The sequence below is a fragment of the Camarhynchus parvulus genome, chromosome 4, assembly GCF_901933205.1.
Source record: "Camarhynchus parvulus chromosome 4, STF_HiC, whole genome shotgun sequence".
NCBI lineage: Eukaryota > Metazoa > Chordata > Aves > Passeriformes > Thraupidae > Camarhynchus > Camarhynchus parvulus.
In genome coordinates this window covers 28,024,315-28,044,587 of record NC_044574.1, presented here as the reverse complement: position 1 = coordinate 28,044,587, position 20,273 = coordinate 28,024,315, and the positions used below count along the sequence as shown (strand labels likewise).

General features: G+C 39.9%; 1 protein-coding gene across 5 annotated transcripts in view; it reads right to left on the bottom strand.

Annotated features, from left to right (window-relative positions):
• Positions 1-20,273, bottom strand: part of CRACD (capping protein inhibiting regulator of actin dynamics) — a 129,289-nt gene that overhangs the window by 14,603 nt on the left and 94,413 nt on the right. For all 5 annotated transcript variants that reach the window (XM_030948506.1, XM_030948510.1, XM_030948509.1 and 2 more), the window contains 2 exons: positions 12,127-12,262; positions 2,279-2,443 (listed from right to left, as the gene is read on the bottom strand). In XM_030948506.1, the coding sequence (XP_030804366.1) occupies positions 2,279-2,443; positions 12,127-12,246 (285 nt within the window). In that variant the 5' untranslated portion in view covers positions 12,247-12,262. The remainder of the gene's footprint in view (positions 1-2,278; positions 2,444-12,126; positions 12,263-20,273) is intronic.

Below are 20,273 nucleotides of genomic sequence, written 5' to 3'. Positions count from 1 at the left end.
AAGATAATCAGTTTCCAAAACAAAAGAAAGAGCACAGCTTTGTAGGATTTTGATCAGGTCTTAATAATTTTATTTTCTCCCATCTTACACATAAGGAAAAAAGATACTAGCCTGTTCAGGCATTACTTGTGCTGCATGGAGTTTCAGCTCCATGTTCTTGATGACTATTTTTAGAGAGCCAACAGTCCCCCAGAGCCATGGAAGCCTGGATAACTAGGACTCTTTAGCTACTGTCCCTCTCCAAGCCATCATGGTGAGGAATTTTCAAGGCACAGCACTTGAAGCAGCATTCACCACAGCCAGAAATATTGGTTTTAATAATTCTATCACAGTATTACTTCACAACCTAATGTGTGTTGGGATCCCATTACCCCACATGATTGTTAATATCAAGGCTAAAAGCTCAGCTTCACAACTACAGATTAAATTAAACCCAGAACTCTTGCCACCAATCCACGTTACTCAGTTGGGAAAATCAGAAGTCACAGAGCACCACAGGAAACCTGCACAAAGTACAGCAGATCTATGTGGTCCTGATCACCAATTTTTGACAGAAGCCAGCCCATCCCCCAAGACCTATGCAGATACACATGCCAAGGAGTAACAAGCCAGCAGATGAGAGAAGAGCAGAAACCAGGGAAGCTGCCATGCACCAGAATTCTCTGATAACACAGGTAATCGGTAGTGTGCAGAAACAGAAGGGAAGTACTGAATGCTCTGGCTGACACTATCCATGGAAAATTGTTTTGTTAGTGTCTACAACTGCCTCTGAGCAGGGATTGTTGCTCCTTCAGTATTTGGAAAAAGAATTGTGCAAAGGGGTGTTAATTTTGTTTTCAAAACTCAATATTTTAAAGAGTAGCTGGTAAGAACTGAATTTCTCCCTCTGTGTTAACAAAAACACTCTAGCAGGTTTTAGTGCTTGAACTATTGCGTCCTTTGAGCTGGAAGACACCAGGTGACACTCGGATCTCCTGCAAGACCCAGGAAGATTCTCTGCTGTCTGCAGAGAATCTGTGTTTATCTCAAACACAAGCTCACCTAGCACCAGGGTAGAGACAGTGCATTGCCAAACCCTGTCCACAGTCCCACTGCACACTTTGTGCTCTGAGGCACATGGGATGATGCTCTTGATTCACCTTACCTGATCACACCAGAAGGAGTACTTGTTAGGCCAAAAAAATACTTTATTTTGGTTTAATTTTTATCTTTCCAGATCGCCAAGGGAGATGTGTGAGTGTGCAGGTCCTACCCAAATGCCCGACTCCCCAGCAGACTGAGCCACAACCATGAAAGAAGTGGTCACAGAGGAGCTATGTTGTCCCTTAAAGACTGATGAAGAATTTGGGCCAGCTCAGCCATAAATGTCCCTTCAGTGTGTTTGGCTGAACATAGGCATGGATTGCACAGGACCCTTGCTGCCTTGGCCTTTCACACAGCCAGCACAAGTGTGAGTGAACATGAGTGCAGGCTCATGCCCTGGTGCCCCAGGATCCTAAGGGCCATGTGTATGTACTGGGTCCTGGATGCCTTCCTTGGGGGTTCCCAGGCAAAAGCCAGCCTCCTGGCATGGAAGGTTGTCTCTGTACTCCTTTCTGCCATTACAGCAACACACTCAACCAGTCGTGCCTTAGAGGCTTTCCAGAGACCTTTTCTCACTCACCGTGTTTCCTCACTGTCTGAAAAAGACCCTTCTGGACACCTAAAAGCCCACCGCATCAAAACCTCCATGAATAATTTGAATAATTATTTGAATTATACTGGAAGTTTTATTTTAGGAAGCATTCAAAATGCTTCTCTCCCTTCTTCACCTTTGTTTCCCATCCTTGAGAAATATGCGTACTTGCTCTAAGACCTAGACCTTACAGGCTTAGGCTTCACACACCTCTCATTTTGAAATTATTTTCCTTTTTGGTATTTGATGCTGTGAACAACTATCCTTGCTAGGAAGTCCATATTTTAAAATATTTTCTGTATTAGAAAGAATTCCTGTGTTCTAGCAACACTGGAAGTAATGTCTGCACTGCTGGAAGCCCAGAGCAAACACTCAAACCAGTAATTCTGTATGACCTGGCTCAGGATGCCAGGAGCATGCTTCCCACCAGGCCAAGAAGCACCAGCTGAGAGATCCCTCCCATGTAAAACAGCCCACTGAGCTCTGCTATGCCTCACTGGAAACATCTGCTACGCCTCAGTGGAAACATCTGCTACACCTCAGTGAACTCTGCTGCTTTAGCACTGCTCCAGTGCCATGGACACGTCAATGTGAAGTGCTTACTTTATTACTGCAGTCTGAGATCACTGTGTCCTGCTGGGTCTCAGTCTCCACGGGGCTGCTGAGCAGTGCATCATCTTCCGTACTGGCAGTTGCTTCCCCCATCGTCCTTGCAGAAATTGTCATTTGTGGAGGCTGCCCAAATTTTATATTTTTGGCCAACTGTTGCTGAAAAAACCAGAAAAATAAAACAAACAAACAAAATAGGTATTTATATTACAAGCAAAACAAGCCAAGTCCAGCAAGTGCCCCCTTCTCTGCCTGAAAGCTGCACAGAAATATTCTGGGCAACTTCTGACTCTGGACCAAAAAAAAAAAAAACACCATCCTGAGGCTCACATTGATGCAACATGATGGGCACTCTTTCTTCTTTCTCCCCACAAGGTGACTAGAATGAGGAATTTACTACATGATTTCTGGTTTTGGATGATCAATTCAAGTCCTTGACAATGTTGCCAACTTCTGAAAATTTACTGTGAGTTTTAAAACACTCAATATTTTTTTTAAATCTATGTTCTAGGTTAAAACTTTGTTTATAAAAGCTAATTATGAAGCCTTATTGTTGTGAAGCTTAAGCTTATGAGAAAAGTGTATACTGAGAAACTAAACTACCCCAAAAGGCAACCTTTTTATTTCTAGCCCCCAAACCCTGCATCTCATGCATTTGCATTTCTAAAAGGTATCCTTATTGTAATGTTTAATCATGAGTTTTAAATGTTAAGGGTTTGGCACAGCCCTGCCTTAGAGAGGCAAATTCTCAAAGCAGGGGAAATCCAGCTCTTTTAAATACTTATCTCATAGGAAGAATATACAAACTCATGTCTGCTCGTGCTCACGAGCACTCCCACTCTCTGCTGTTGCACAAAGTTTAGGCAGGGGACATGCAAGAGATGGATGGATGGATGGATGGATGGATGGATGGATGGATGGATGGATGGATGGATGGATGGATGGATGGATGGATGGATGGATGGATAAAAAAGCTTTCCCACCATTTATTTTCCATGTTGAAGCAATCTTCTGTCAAAGGTTACAAGGAAGTACTCTTGAATTATATCAAGCATAAGATTAATAAAACAAGAAGCGTGTACTAAGTCTCCTCTTAGCAGGGTGAGTTAAAGAAATTGCAGCCCTGGTTACTGCAGAGACATGTACCATACAGACATTGAATGTGAACTTTTTGCAAAAGAGAGAAGAAATTCTCTAGAAGGAGCAAATGGAGCAAGGAACATTTATGAATATAACCCTTTCCTAAAATATTTTAGGGAATCATTCTCAATTAGGAAGGAAGGGACCATGGAGTTATTTTCCTGCTTTGCTGTTTTTCAAGGACAGAAAATTCTCCAAAGGGGATATGCCATTTTTGTCTTGTGATACTATTAACAAGTAATTCAACTGTGCAGCTTCTATTCAGTGGAAATGTCAGGTACTTACACAGTACCCTAAGAGAAGTTTGCTGCTGAGAGCTGTGGAAGATTGGAGTAGATAGTAGGTAAAACAAAGATTGGGGTTTTTTTCCCTCTAGCATAGAATCAGTAACAAAATGCACATATGAGGAGTTGTTAAGGAAAGATATCCTTTGAAGGAACTCAGGTCAGATTAGTTTTTCTTGCCATAGTACCCAGTGGGCTAGACTCTTATATCAAGTTTATCCATACTATCCCAAAAACATTAACAGTTTTCTGTACTGAACCATTAAAACAAAAATTACATGCAGAAACTCCTCATAGTCAGGTTATTAAACTAGAATAGCTTTTCTCAGTCTCCTCACTGAGTCAGTAATTTATGCCCATTTGAATTTTGGCAGAAAGTAGTGAAATTTGAATCGTAAAGCATTTTGGCACAGTGGGCAGTTCTGAAAGGCAAACTTTCATTCCCACCTGGATTACTGGCATAGTCTAAAGGCAAGGGTTTCACCAAGTCCATGCAGGCATTTGTGTTAGCAGTGCAGCTCTCTGACTTGAAATCTCACATGTTTCCGTTGTGTACATGGGAGCTGGAAGGGGCAAAATGATCTGTGTGAGATCGTGTGAGGCCTTTAATTCTACTCTATTCCTGCAGGCCTTCTAAATATTAGAATCAGAATGAAATTATTTCAGAAAAAAAAGTCTTACTTTGATAATGTGTTTTATAAGTTGAGATTGCTATTATCTTCTTCCTAAAGTCGCATTTCTCAACAAATAATTCTCCTGGGCAGAAAACTGGAATTATCAGAACCGCTGAACAGCCACCTAGGAAACTGAGGATCTGTGCATCTGTTCATGGTGGGAACACACACACATTAACATTGCTTGCAGTGTGTTTTGGATGAACGGATGGAGTGTTGCCCTTTTGATCTTCTGACAAATTCTTGATGTGTGTGTGCAGTGCTTGGTGGGAGTTTGATGGTGGAGCTGTTATGGAGAAAGGTCTTTGCTTGAAAAAGAATGGCCTTTTTAATTACCATCAAGGGTGCTTGAGGGCTCTGCAGTAACAATGTGTTTTTCTGTATATAAAAGTTTAAAATGTTATTTTCCTGATATTTCCAAGAAATATACTATCCTCAATATTAAAGGACTGTATACAGTCATGACTGTTTTTTGGTTTTGTTTTTTTTTTAATTGTTTCAAAGCTTTAAAAGCTTTTTTGCTCAGACTGGCATAAATTAGTTTGAAGATTGAGGAATAAACTCTAGTAACCCTCACCCTTCCAGAACAGAAGGTGCTTCTCTGTATTATTTATTTATTGGCCTTTTTTATCTTAATTTATCTTAAAAAACAAAAATCTCCACTAGTAGTTCTCCATCAGCCAGTTTCTTTTGATGCATTCTAATCTCAAAAGCTGACACTAAATACCAAATGAGCAAATGTCAAAATCTCAAATAGCTCATTGTAACTACTGAGCAAATTTATTCTTATTGCTTTTAGAGAGTAATGCTAAACCCGCTTCTTGGTCTTTTTAGAATGTGCTTATAATGTAATGCAATGCAATTACCCTCTCAGAAAAATTCCACACTGATGCATTTTCTACCTGGTCAATCATAAAAATTCTAAAAATGTATCATCCATAAAAGAAAATAAAACCCCCACAAATTTTACCTGGGAGAACACTCAAATAGTCTCACCCAGAGATAGAGATACACCAATTTTAGATGGAAGACCTTTGAGATGAGGCCATAATCCCTGAAAAGGAGCATCTGCTTAAAATTTCTCAAAAATTTCAGTTAGACATATACTTCTGAACACATAACTATAAATCCTCTGTAGTTAAGAATTGCCTGTGCTGACAGTGTGTGGATGATTGTTGCCTGAGGATTATTTGCAATGCCAGTCATTAGAAGTTGCAGGCATTGCATTTTGTTCTTCTGCCATTGCACAGTTGTGACTAAACAGCCTTTTGAAAATCTCCACAGATGCATACTGGGCTCAGTCAAAGGACCTTGGTCTCTCTTGGTTTGTTCAAGAAGACTTGGTTTGTTCAAGAAGACTAATTTAGTGGCCAGAAACCACCATCTTGCTCTGAAGTCTGTCAACCAGAAGCAGAAGTAAACAGATGAATTTTCTGCGTCTGCACCTCTCACTTCCAGCCTTTTTAACTCCAGTGGGCATTCCTGGTCCATCAGTTTGCAGCCAGGGGACAAACATTTCCACAGGACTTACAAACCCTTCTTAGCCCCAAAACAGCTCAGCTATCACACACTACCTATACCATGAAGCAGGGGCTGGAGACACTGCACACAGGGGAGCTTTAGGACAATATCCAGGCCAGGTTTACCTCATCCACTTTTTTCTTTTTTTTTTTTTTTTTTGGAAGATTCATGAGGTTTCTGTGAGCTTCCTGACAATTTTTCTACTTACACGCAACCTGGGTGGCTGTCAGTGCAATAGTGAGGTCTGCACAGGTCTGCAAATCCAATACAGACAAATAAATACTAGGAATTTAGGAAAATAATTATAAGTTTATATTCATCCAGTTTTTAAAATCTTTCTTGGTAACTGGACAATGACACAGGCCCACTTCTATTTCATGCAAAATAATTTGCTAAAATGTGATTACTACTTAGCTGACACCAGTTTCCCATTAATAACTTAAGGAATAAAGCTCCTAAGTAAAATTGTTCTGCGTTGTCTGGCACCTGCAGCTAATAAAAAAAAAAAAGCCCAGACTTTCAAAGCACTCTTTGCATTTGCATAGGAAATGCCACAGAACAAGTTTTCCATATTAATTGGCAAAGACCCCAGATCAGGCTGTACATCTCCTCTCTCACTCCCATTTGGCTCCTCTTCTGTGTACATGCCGACTTGCATGTCTGTTGGATTCAGGCCCCTGAAACCACATCACTGTTAGGGCTTCATGCCTGGACTGAATCCAAAACTGGATCTGCTGAGCTGCTTGCTCCCTTCAGTTAAAAATCATTAAAACAGAGTGTACTATTTCAGCTGATTCCATTCAAATAAGAAATGCTGGTCATAGTTCCCCTTCAACTCAAAGATCTACTCTTCATATCTGTTTGCAATCCCTAAATATAATAAAACTTAATTGAAATTAAGTTTTCTAGTTATATATAAATGGAAAATGATGACTTAATTAACACCTGTCCTAAAAAGCGGCACACTGTTGAAATTCCACTTGGCCCTGTACAGTCTCTCAGAATGACCCAAAAATCAAATGCCTTGGGAATACATAAGAACAGCGTGAGCCTATACTGAGCCCATACTTGTAAATGCTCCAATGATTTGTGGCATCTGAGGAATTTTTATACAGTCCAACTTTGCTTAAAAAAATATTTGTTTGATTTGGAAGTGTTACTGGTTTCAACTGTTGCTCATGTGTTCTCATGCTATGAAAGACTGAATAATTGTTCTTGATTCATTTTATCAATTCCACTCATGATTTTAAGGCATCTCTATCATATTCTGTCTTATAATTTCTTTTCTAGGCTCAGAAGAGAGTTCACCTAATTCATGCTGAAGTATGGAAGTGAGTCCACTTCTTAATCCAAACAGGAACATCTGCAGCATATCTAGACAAATTAAATACCCCACACAAGCTTCTTTTAAATCAGGAGAGAATAAACTGGAAAGCATCATGTGAAAAGTTATATTGGTATAGCTTTAGAAAATAATCCAGGTACAAAATTAACATGGAAACCTATAGAAAATTAGGAAAATAACAAGTATTAGCACTGATGTTTTGGATACAAGATGCAGGAAGGAAATTTTTCCACTCTCCATTGCTGGAGCAGCATGTGGTTAGGGGCATTACACTTGTAGAAACTTTTTGAGAGAGTCCAAAATAGAAGAACAGTGAAGGTGCAAACTCTAAATGGGCCTCTAGAGATGTGTATTTGCAACAAATCCAGACATGGATGAAGATTTTGGTGCACAGTGGTGATGGATCACTTACACATACTTGTGTAAAGAGAAGATTTTGTGGAGAGGCTTGAAGATACAGCATCTGTAGCATTTGTCACATCAGTCTCTCCTAAAGCAAAGCAGATGCAAGGAAGGAAAATTTTCCTTTCTTGGAAAGGAAGCTCATTTTCAGGGATTACTATGATCATAGGAAAAACAGGGTCTGCCCAAGAAATGCTAGAATGATTTAGAAAAAAAATTATAAATTCAGTTTATAAAGCAAAAAGAATTTTCAAATATGAGGAAAACAATTCGGTTGCAGTGGCACCAAAAAATATTGGCAACAAAGCAATTAATTTTAAGAAATACAAAGCTAGGCAATCATGAAGTGAAAATTCATTCCCAATTCTGAAAAATTCAGACCATCATGGTAAAAGATAATAGTTTTGAGATTTGAAAAACAGCTTTGTGTCTTTGTTGAGATCTGGGCAATAAGAAACAGAAGATACATTGGGAGTGGCTGGTAGAATACAGATGTGCAATGCACAGTGAGGGAAGCACTGGCTTGGTATTAGCTAAGATATGCTAATGACTAAAAGAAATGTAATCCAAAACTGTACAGTCATAAGGTTTGACAAGGAGAAAATTATACAGGTGATTCATCATTACAAAATCAGAGAAATATGAATTTTAAAAATATTCCTTTTGCATTTGACTGAGAAGTTTGGATTCACAAAGAATGTTTTCTCATAATTCATATCTGTATAATAAATAGATGCTTTATAGTTTTACAGAGCAGAGAGGGTTTGTTTTAAACTACATGGCCACATGAAACAAAAAGGATGTAACCCATTGCTCATCCAATGTAGTTCCTAAAGGCCATAAGCCATATGTCACAGTCAATCTTTACTGTTTCTTGCAGCTGAATGCTGCAGCCACAGAGATGTCAAATGACCCAAGATAACTTCAGTGAAGGCAAGCAGTGGAGAACAAAGGCAGCAGCAGTGCCACACCATGGCATCATCACAGTAAGTGGGAAAGAACAGTGTAGATGCTTCAGGAAGCCAATGTTTTAAACAAGCTTCTATTTTGCTTGCTGCAGTTTTTATGAGTGTGAAATAAAAACTCTCTTCTGTTCATTTGCTGACCATTTCTGGCAAATATCAGATGTAGGAAGAAGAGTCACAGCTACAAATTGTCAGGGAATTGTTTTAAGACACGTTGATGGGAGGAGAAAACCAACCCAGTAACCTCAGGAAGGGAAGGATGGAAAGTGAAGCTCCAAGAGATGGGTTGTGGGTTTTTTTCTGACACACTGCTAGATTTACAGTTTAAACATTCCTTGTGTCTCATTCACAGCCCTGTGTAACAAGTAAAGCAACAGATCCCTGGAAACTAAAAGAGTTCAACATTAAGAGTACCAGTGCCTGTGTACCACCTCTTGCTGGGAGCAGGCTCAGGCTGGCTTTCTACCCTGGATCTTAAAAATTAGGTAATGATAAATCTCAGAAGTTCCAAAGAACAAGGAAAAGACTGCTTTTACAACACCAAATGGCTTCAGCCAACACAAAATAACTTCAGGATATGAAAGGGCTGCTGGAGGTTTATGAGAGGCCAGGCTTTTCTCAGCCTGAGTTCTAGCACACAGTAAAACCTTTGAACATGACCAAATCTATTTACAGAAAGCATGATAAGATGAATACTGCCAATCTGAAAATCAATAAAACCAAATGAGAGCAATTCCAGAAAGATCTAATTTACCTTTCATGCATAATTAGAAAGAGAATTCCCACAATTAAGCAGTCGAACCAGTGCACGGGCTGGCCAGCTGCCCAGATTACTACGGAGTTTGTACCATTATACAACATTTTTTGTGGGTTCATCAACACTCTGAAGTCAGCAGAAATGAAAAGGAAGAAGGAAGAAACACTTATGTGATCCCCAGAATGAGATCCAGCACCATCAATATTAAATGGCTTGCATTGCTATTCTGACTTCAAAACCCTTTTAACCATGCTGTCTCTTAGGTTTGTAAGTGTGGGGACTTTTCAAAAAAAAGATTTAAGTTTTCCAGAACATTTTCTCTACTACCTCCAAAATAAAAAAAAATCCTGAAAAGGGTTAAAATCTGCAGAGCTTTTGATCTCCACCTGGAATGCAGCAAGTTTAGAGTCAGAATGGGGCATGGAATCCTGACAACGATTCTTTACTGAAGAGTACTGTTGCCAGGTGAATGGGAATTGGAAGTGCTGTGCTTTCCCCCTGAAATACAAGCCTGGCAAAGCCACAGTAATGCTGGAGGCTGGCCACAGAATTGCCTGAAGGAGCAGAGAGCTCTTCAGAAGAGAGAACTGTCCCCTCTTAATCCACTGCTTTAAGAAATTCAGATGTTCCCAGCTGGAATTAGCTTGCAGAAAGATTTCAAAACTGATAGAAGCTTCTGGTGTCAGGAGACAGAGCATCAACATTTTCTGTGACTGCAAAATCACATAGCAAACACTGGCTCACAGAATAGCAGGAAAAAAAGGATGGGGTATGTAGTGCATAAAACCTTCAAACAGGCATGATAGTCCAAATAACTCATCAGACCTAGGACTCAACTATAAGGTCAATTCAAAATGTGCAATGGGATTTTGGCATGACTTTTTCCTAAAACTCAGGGAACAGTTGCAGAAATCATGGCTAGAGAAATGGGAAAAGTTACGTGGTGGGCAGCAATTTTTGAAGATACAAGAAGTGGTCCCTGGGCTTATTACAGGGAGGCTTTCCATGGGTTTACAAAAAAAAAAAATCCATGGACATTTAGATGAATATATGACTGTTCTGTGTGAACATATAAATGCTGAAAAATGTCATTTGCATTCCTTATGCATTCCTTTTCTGAATGAATAAGTAGCTCTCACCACCATCATCAGAGTTGAAAAATGAATCTGGTATGTTACAGGCTGGGTTCCAGCTACACTAAAATGACAAAAATGAACTACCATCATTCAGTTTTAAATAAAAAAGCAAGCACATTTTTTTACATCAAGCAGCTGAAACAATATTGTCCCTTAAAGTATATGCAATTAACCACACTAAAAAAAGGCTTATGCAAAGTTCATATGAGCAAGAGAGTACCACTGGCTATTTATTTTGTGACTTTCAAGGGTGACATTTTGCTCTAATTTTCTTGATTTAGTATTTGCTTAGTGAACATGGTTGTTACCAACTGCATTAACTATACTTTTTCTCAGGTGGCTTCGTTTAGCAAAGGCACAAATTTCCATTGAGAATTTCAAGCTGAGTTTTGATATGAGAGAAAACACCTCTAGAAGTAAAAAGTTATTCAGAGAAAAGCTAGTATATGGAGGCCAAGAAAACAAATCCAACAGATAGGGAGGGCACAGCTCCCTGAAAGAGTTGGTGGGCTTCGTAGGGCAGGCCCACATACCTCAGGTCTTTACCTGGAGTCAGCAGTCATCTGAAATATAACGGTTTCCAGCCTGGAAAATAGCATGCACTGAATCTACCTGACCCAGGGAAATTTAAGCTGAAAAGCCAGCACAGAGGAATTGGAGATGTCCTAGTGTGGTTTCTACTTCAGAGCTCATCCACAGTCAGCATGGCTAGCACTGTGCAGGTGCTCTGTCTGCTGACAGCACCGGGCAGGAGGCAGGAACAGTTCCATCCTGAAGGTCAGAGCTGTCCAATTTCAGGATCTCTCACTCACCAGGAAAGATGGATTGTGGGGGGACTTCAGAGGTAAGAGAAATCAGTGGCATTTTGCTAGTTATCTTCAGGGTAACAGCACTTGCACAGCATTAAAAATTCATCAGCATTTTGACAGGATATGTCAGCATCCTGAACAATAAAGTGCAACATATTTCTGAAGGACAGCTCTCTCAAGGTCTTGAAAAGCCTGAAGCTGGGAATCTTACAGATATACAGGGAGTAAAGCAAAAAATTAGTTCAAGCACTAATTGGAGAGTTCTGGAAAAGAAGGGAAAGCAGATCATATAAAGCTCTTTAGAAGCAAATGCCCAAATACGTTGTTTACTCTTTTGAGAGATAATCCACCTTCCATGAAAACCATTAAAAGTGCAGTGAGAAAAAGGAGAAAAAATGTAATACATATAAACATATAATTAAATTGGTTTTGCAAAGAAATCTTACTTGCATGCCATTCCCTGCCCTCAACACAGCCTTCCTATTTTCTCTCATTACCACATTTGTAGGACTGAGGCATACAGATCAGGACATGCCAAAACCATTAACTCAATTCAGACGAGTCCCACACATGCAGATGTTTCTGCAGATATGTTTACAGCATCACTGCTGTACCTTTCAAGACCAAAACCTGGAACTTCTGCAGATTATCTGAATTACTTGCAATGGCTTTTGGCCAGAGAACTTAACATGGCTGAGAAACTGTCCCAAGGCTACAGGAAAAACAACCCATCTTTATGCACATTTAACATGTTCTGGAGACCATTTTCCACCACATTTTAAATATTTTTCCCACTTGCAATTGCTTACCTGAAGAATTTTGACTTTTCCTAAAACGTTCTCCTGTGACATTGCTTGAATAGCCTGTTCACTCTCTGTTCTCCCATCAGGTATGAAAATACTGTCATGGGAAAAAGCTCGACTGCCCATAGAATAATGGGAGGATCTGTTAAAGAAAACAGACAACAAGTAATTAAGTACTGCAATTCATTTATAAGAGTGACTCTTCATATCACAGTTGTCCCACTGTATGGATTTCCCCCCCCCCCCACCTCTTGCCTTCTACATAAAACCTCTGTACATTCTCAGAGGAGGGGTATCCAAACACCTTTGGTTTTCAAAATTTTAATGGAGGTGCACAATTCCTTTATAGACAGTCTTCCTCCTTGCAAGGAACTAGAGTGGGGTGTTGTTGAGTGTTGAGAAATTCAACTGATTTTGCTCATAAGCCTCAAATCTAACTGTTACTTCAGGGTACAGACTAGATGGTGATGATGCACACCTTGCCAGACTGCATATCTAAGAAAGTGCATTCACGCTTAGTGCCACTGCTTGGGAGTGACGCACTGCCATTCCTGCTCAAAGAAAACAGCAGGCGCCAAGCAAAGGGAGATCTGTAACATAAAAAGAATTGTTACAGGGCAGGAAGCCACTTCCATAGAGCTGCCTCCTTTAGCTGATTACCCAGCCCTTCCTATGGCCATGAGCATGATGACACTGACAATAAAAGGTTATCACCAAACCCCTAGACTGCCAAGAAGCTTGTTGCACCCAGCTGTATGTCCTTGATTAGCCACAAAGAGCAAGAAATGCCCATGTGCTGCTGCTAAACTGAGCACTGATGCCAAGGAGGAGGGTGTGTCACGAATGAACCTGTTATATGGCTCTGATTGAAGTCCACAGGCAATGGCACGAAAGAAAAAGGGGTTTAATTTACCAGAAATCATTCTAATGAATTTAATTGTAAGAAAACTTAGAATAAATTTTAAAAAAGCTAGTAGTTTTGGGGCCACACTGAGGGAAAAATGTATCTGTTTGAAAGTCATGTTTTGCCTCACCTAGAATATTCCATGGTAAGTGAAAAGCCCATAATCTATAATCACAATAACACCACAATTTAAAAAACCAGAACAACTGCAAGGTCCTAAATCTCTCCTTTTAATAACCTGTTGGCAACCTTATAAAACTCATCTGTAGTTTCAGAAAACAATCTGGAGGGAAAAAATATAGTTTTGATACAGATCTATCCAACATAACCTTCTACATATGATAAAAAAAGTTATAAATAAGTATTTCAGCAAAAGCAAGGAAGAGGATACTTCCAGAGAAAGACATAAGTAAAAGAACAAGAAAAATTAGGTTTCACATATTTAAGAAGATCAGTATATTAACTTTTCTGCCTTTTAAAATGTTCTAATTGTTCATGAAGTGTTCAAGATATTTCTATTCATACTTTGCAAACAAATAAGTTGGGAATGTATTTATTACATTTTCATCTCATTTTTCCCTGAGGTATTTTAAGTAAAAACAATCATCTTTTCTTACAAAGGGAGAGTGTCATATATGGTTACATAACCCTGTTGAAACTGATCAGATGATAGACTATTCTTGAGTTTTATAACAGAATTTCTTGGCGGTAACCCGAAAATAACAGGATAAAAAGTCCCCAAACCCTCTCACTCTCTCTCATTTATGTATAAAATACTTTAGCACTCACAAAATAATCAATCCAATTCAGGGGGGAGAACACACACAGTTCTCTGAATCATTTCATCTTCCATACAATCACAGACTAACTGAAAAACTTCTTTTTATCCAGATAAATATTTGAGCAACGTGCTTAATTTGAAACAAACCAACACACAAGCAGGCAAAGAGCTGGTCAATATTCCACAACACTTTTAGCCATGGAAGAAGAGGAACCTTTAACTGATGCCATATTCTATGTTAGATTTTTTTTTAATATAAAACCCACAACTCAATTGCCTCTGGCTGTTAAAGGTAGTACACCTTTCAAGTTTCTTTTAGAAACCTTTTATTAGAAACCATAAAATTATATTTTTAAACTGCTTCTAAAAAGGTTTCTATACCAAATCACTGTGAATCAGTCAGAGCTGTGGGAAAATTGCATGGCACTGAAATACCGCTGCCTTGCTTGGCCAGCCAGGAGTCACCCAGCGAAGCACAAGTTGAGAAGAGTCCCTTACACAGAAACAAATTCCTAGCAGGCCTGGAAATGAATGGTTTGACATGAAACAGAGTGAAAATTGGCTTTTCTCATATAATTGTGTAGGTCTGTTTGAAATGAAAGCTCCAGCATTGCATTCAACAAGGTGGGAAGGACACACACAAAATCTGACAAACCAGCCCGTGGCAAGCCACTTGCACTGTTCAGTGTGTGAGCCTGCTGCAGGAGCAGAAGGCAAGGCTAGTGGGAACTGGTTGTTTGCTATTTACCTTTGAGCTGAGAGATCTGCTGAGAATGCAGGTCCAGGTCATATTGTTCTCCAGAGAGGATCTTCTCTCAAATATTTTTCCAGCTATGCTGTGCCTCAGATACTTGTGGCTTGGTCTCAGAGCTACTCACTGTGCATACAACACCATTCACCCCTTTTGCTGTCCAGTGGGTTGGACTTCTTATACTTAATCAGACACCTCATGTATATTTGTGTTGTTTGTTACAACTAATTAGTAGGCAAGGGCTGCAATTCAGGCACCAAAGAGTTCAGTGACTTGTTTGGAAGCTGTTCATGACCTTACTAATGAATTGTTAATATTGAAGTTGGGAGCAGGCAACCTGCAGCTTTGAAACTGAAGAGAATTTGCCAGGAGTTCAAACCCCAAAACTGCAGTTGACCAACAGCAGGAATTCTCTGACTGTAGGAATTGCCTGATAAAACCTGAATCTCTGAAATGGAAGAAAAGAACAGCTGCTGAGGTCAGTTCTGGTGGACTGCCTGGGTGAAAATCTCCTCCAGCCTGGCGCAGACCTGAGGACACTTTTAGGAATCTAGTCTCTCCTCCTGCCTGCAAACTTGCCAAAATTTCATTTAAAGCCTCCTTTGGGGACACCAGGTCACATGAAGCAGCTTGGCAGCTCCACGTGACCTGCAACCATAAGTACATCTCCACTGAAAATCCAGCTCTGTCTTTGACTAGTGCCCCCAGTGGTACCAGTGGCAGGTTAGGACCATGCTAAACATTTACAGCATCTCCAGCATTCTCCCAGACACCAACTGCTCTCTCTCTCTCTCTGTCTCTGTCTCTCCCCTTGCCCTCATTACAAGGCACACACATTTTTGTTTCATAACAAAAGGGAGGATAAGCATATCTGAGAGGTTTTGTTTCAGTTTTTGTTTTCTTGTTGACATGATAATAAAACATACTCCAAATTGTCAGAACATGAAACAGTCACAAGAAACCCCACAGTGAATTAATGCCAGACTGCTCTCAACTCTATCCTTTCAAAATGCTTTGCAAATATGCTGAATATTTAAGAAGTGGGTGAATGAGCAATTCTGCTAGCCACATATCCAACAACTGGTAAAAATAGTTTAAGAATTCTGTTTAAATATCTATGTAGGCTAAAGAACATCGGAAAAAAGATATTCACACATCATAGTAACCTAGTTTCTTTTGCAGGCAAGTTTAAATAGCAGTTAAGGTGATTTCCAAGCTACTTGTACTTTCTGAAAGGTCTCTTATTTTACTCCCTTGGAGCCCACAATCCTTTCACATTTTCCCAGTTGTGAATTTGACAGATTATATCACAAAGGTCCTTTTTCCACTGCATTTTTCACTTTGCTCATGTTCTACTTTTGGAAAGACTGAATTTCTTTTAAGTCATAATATAGTATGAATAATTGAGTTTCCTTTGCTGCTACCCATCTCTGAAGTTTTTCTCAGAAGTCTTTATACAATAACATCCTCACAATCCACATTTACAGACTGTTCTCCCTTCAGTTAAAAGGAATATCAGGAATGTCAATATCAGGAGTAGATTTCAACAAATTCACAGCATGACAGAAATATGGGCTACAGTCACAGCCATAGCTGAAGGTATTACAGTTTCAAAGTTCCATATCACTTCCAAGAGACGTGGGAAAACAGGGGCATCAGTTTATGAGCACTTCTGTTGATAATTCCAGCGATGGCACTTCAGAGGCTGTTTGTGCTGAAAATAGTTGAATCATCATCTGACTCACTTTCAGAAACCTGACTAAATTACATGAATTATGGATGTGCTATATCAAAATACAAAGCACTTTTAACAAATTCTTGAACATGTTCTCTCTGAAGATGTGCTGCAACCCAAATATCATGTTCCAGTTTCAACTGCAATATACAAATTTTCAAAACTAATTTTTTCATACTGAGAGCAAAGTTAAATTCCATTTGCTCTTTATCCATTACTCATTCTTGCTGAGGTATCTGTGTATGGTAAGAAACTAGGAGATGCGAAACAAATCTCTGCCAGTAGAATGGGACCAGCCTGAGCCTACAGGAAAAGTCTTACTTCTGTCCCATTAAATGCAACAGAGACCTTCTCTGGACCCTCCCTCAGCCACCCACAGCTATGGACCTATTTAGGAGGCAATTTTCCATGAGTTCTAGGTACCTCAAATCAGGATTGGGTGAGGTATCACACTCTCTTTATCCTCCTCTCCATGTGTTCTCATCACCTCTTTTGTGCCTCATTAGTGGTCATTGTTCACATGAAACAATTCAGAGAAATGTTCTAGCTGCATATCTAGAGAGCTGTTGGAAAGAGTCAGACACCAATCAACATTTACTGCTGTGGGACTGCACCCTTAACCACACCAGAGCATGTGCAGGGACACTTTTGCACAGAATGCAACATTATTGTATTGACACTGGTGGCTATGAGTTTTTAGACCCCATTTTTCTCCAGAGCTATTTCCTCTCTTAAAGATGAATGTGTGATCCTTTAAAAAGGGGAAGCTTTTCCAGAAAGGAATACTGAGACCTCAACTCTTATATAATCCCATGCCGGTGCATTACTGGAGTACAGAAATCTCGCACCACCAGTTGCCTCTTTAGTGTGTCATAAATGTTCCTCCCACTCTGATATTAAAGAGTTAGAAATAGAAATTGGAAAATAAAGGGAAAGAATGAGTTGTTCTGTTCTTTTATGTTTATAGAGACTAAGCCCAAAAAAAACAGTCTCATGACTTTCACTCTTGCAGATTTCCATTAGAAACCAATTCTGTAGTCATTAAAGATCAAAGTCAACTTTTTAACATAAAACCATTTTTAAACAATAAACAATTAAAAAAGCATGCAAAGCAAGAATGAATTTGGTTTAGCCAGGTATTGACCCTTCATATAATCTCTTCAAAGGAAACTGAGAACCAGTTCCCAGAATATTGCCTGAGGGAAATGACAAGTGCGGGGACAGGTTGCCTCTACTTGATGTTTTGTTTTAAAAAAGAAATCTGATTCAACATTTTGCATCTCCCATGAATGTCTCCAGGGTAGCCCGAGATGAAAAAACATAAATTGCATTTTCTATTAATTTCAGAGATGCATTAATACTGTAATAGAGGAAAATGGATTGTAATTCTGAGATATATTTTTAGTGTCCTCTTTTTCATCTGCTGGAAGGAGAGTTTTGGTTCTAACTCACGCCTGGATGGGGAATATTGTTCATGCTGCAACATGATTCTGAGTTAGAGCTGTGCTCAGACAGCACATGACTTCATTGCATTAACAAACCCATAAACATGGGCCTCACAGTCTGAACAGACAGAAGAGAGACTTTTTCAACAGGGAATCTTGTTCATGAAGTAAACTTAGAGATCATTTGTGCATTCATTCTAAATATATATTCATATCACCTTCAGGAACCATTGAATTTCAGGGCACTAACCCTGAGAAAATGGCACAGTCCCCCTGTTATGACCCATCTGAGTCCCACTGATGCCAATGATGAGCTGTGCAGCCAGGTTCAGAGCAGGCCTGCTCTTTTCAAAGATATCACACAGCATTATCTTAATGCAAAGCTCCAGTCTGGTGTCATCAAGGGACCTGGAACCTATGACCTTACCGTAATTTTCTTTTTCTTAGAAGTAGAGATCAAGCCTAGCTTTAAGCAGCTGATGCATCATGCTAATAATATAACTAAAATTATTATAATTAGGGCCATAAAATTAACCATGGGAAGTATCAAGGCCCTGAGTGCACAAACAAGCTCTAATGTCCCTGATCAGCCTCATCTGGAGCCTCCAGCTGCACACACAGGTCCAGGAGTTCTATTTAAGATCACATTTGAGGCTTTGGTCCGTGCCTGAGCCACATTGGAGAAGTGCTGGTCTGCAGCTCAGACAAAACTGTGCCTGGTCATGGAGCCCTTTGATCCAGAGCTCAGTTTGCAGTGGTTTGCCCTTGGCCCTGCCTTCTCAGCTATGGAGCTGCAGCATGACCATGGACCCCTCCTGCTCCGGGATCCCCTTGGCGTCCTGCTTGCCTTCCCTGAGGGAGTGGCTCTGCCTTTGCTGCTGCCTGACAAGAAGGTAATTGGGTGGGACTACATAGTTCTCAACAAATGAATTTCATGTAATTATTCATTAATTGTCTAACCTCAGAAAGTGTCAGCATGTGCAAAGAAAAACATCACCCTGGTTTACAGTAATTCTGCAAGTGGATCCTAATGCAGCTTGAGAACGTGAATAACTCACCAGTTAACATAAACCTATGCAGACTAGTAAAAGGAGCCGGGCTCTAAACAGTCCAGCTTCCACATTTGACCTGACAATCCACTGCATGTGACACTATTTTGTCAAATAGCAGCATATGTTTACACAAAATTTGCCCTGAAGTATGGCAAAATGTACAGAAAAGGAAGTGAAAAGTCTACATGAGCCTTGGCAGGAATAGATGTTATACAGAAACTGCATTTAGCTGATAAGGAAGGCAAGGAAGAGGAAATAAGACAGTACATTATATTGCAGGTGACAAATCTGTTTTATCCAGATCCCAGCCCTAGACCTTGCCAGCTGCTGAAAATTACAGTTGCCATGCAGAATCCTGAAATGAAATGAAGTACATGATGATTAGGAGGGGGAGTGCAACAAAAACATCCAAAAGGGAGGCAAGGGAGAGGACAAGTGGGCAGGGAGACAGCCTAACCTTCCAGGAGAATACAGTAAGACAGCCTATACGACAGAAGTGAAGACCAAAGTGAAAACAGTTCTGGGGTTACTGAGGTGAAAATGAAGCTCATAGTCAGGGCTGAGGACCAGTGTCCTCAGACCAGTTAAAAAGGAGAAACAGAGCAGCAACTGATACAAAATGTCAGCACTTGCAGAAACACACTCTACTGAGGGGCTCTCATGATCATAGACAAATTACAGGCAGCTTAGCACTCAAGTAGCAACGGGAAAAACAAAAGGCAAGCTAAAGGCATTTACTGCAAATTTCTACTAAGTGATAAAATTAGAGCAAGTAGGAAAAAGTTCTAGATCACACACCTGAGAAGAAAGTTTCTGGAGCACAAAGTCTTCAGCAAGGTCATACTAGAAGGGAGGAAGTCAAGAGTTGAGGTGTCAAGAAAAGATAAGGTCAGCAGAAATACAGAGTGTGATGTTAGCCTTATGTTCTCTCAAGACACCAGGAACCACTTCAGGAAGGCTTTCCCTTCTCCTCTGCTCTGGCCACGTGCTACTGAGTACACATCAGAAATGACCATTCTGTGCTACTATTTCTGTGCTACTCAGCTGCAATATAAATTACAAAAAGGGAGAAACAATTCTAATTTCACCAAAACCTGTAATAAAATTTATTTTTAAAAGCCATGCAAATGGAAAAGTGCAGCCATAGCCCTTTCTGTTCTGGAACATCCTCAACACACCTTATAACCCAGAAATAAGAACCTCTTTCCAGGTGTTTCATGTCAGCTGAAACAAGAAAGGAAAACCCAAGCTTGTTTTTTGTCTAAACCAAAATTTCTTATAATGTCCCTATGTTGCTTTGCTCTGCTTGGGCTTGAAGAGGTACTTGCTTAAATCAGAGCTCTGATAAGGTGCAGTCTTTAGGAGAAGGAGGACATCAAATACCACAGCAACAAGTCACCTGTACTGGAGTCAAGAAGGCACTGGAAATGAGGCACTTAGAAAGGAAATTAGGACTGGCAAATGTCAAGTGCAGAAATACAGTTA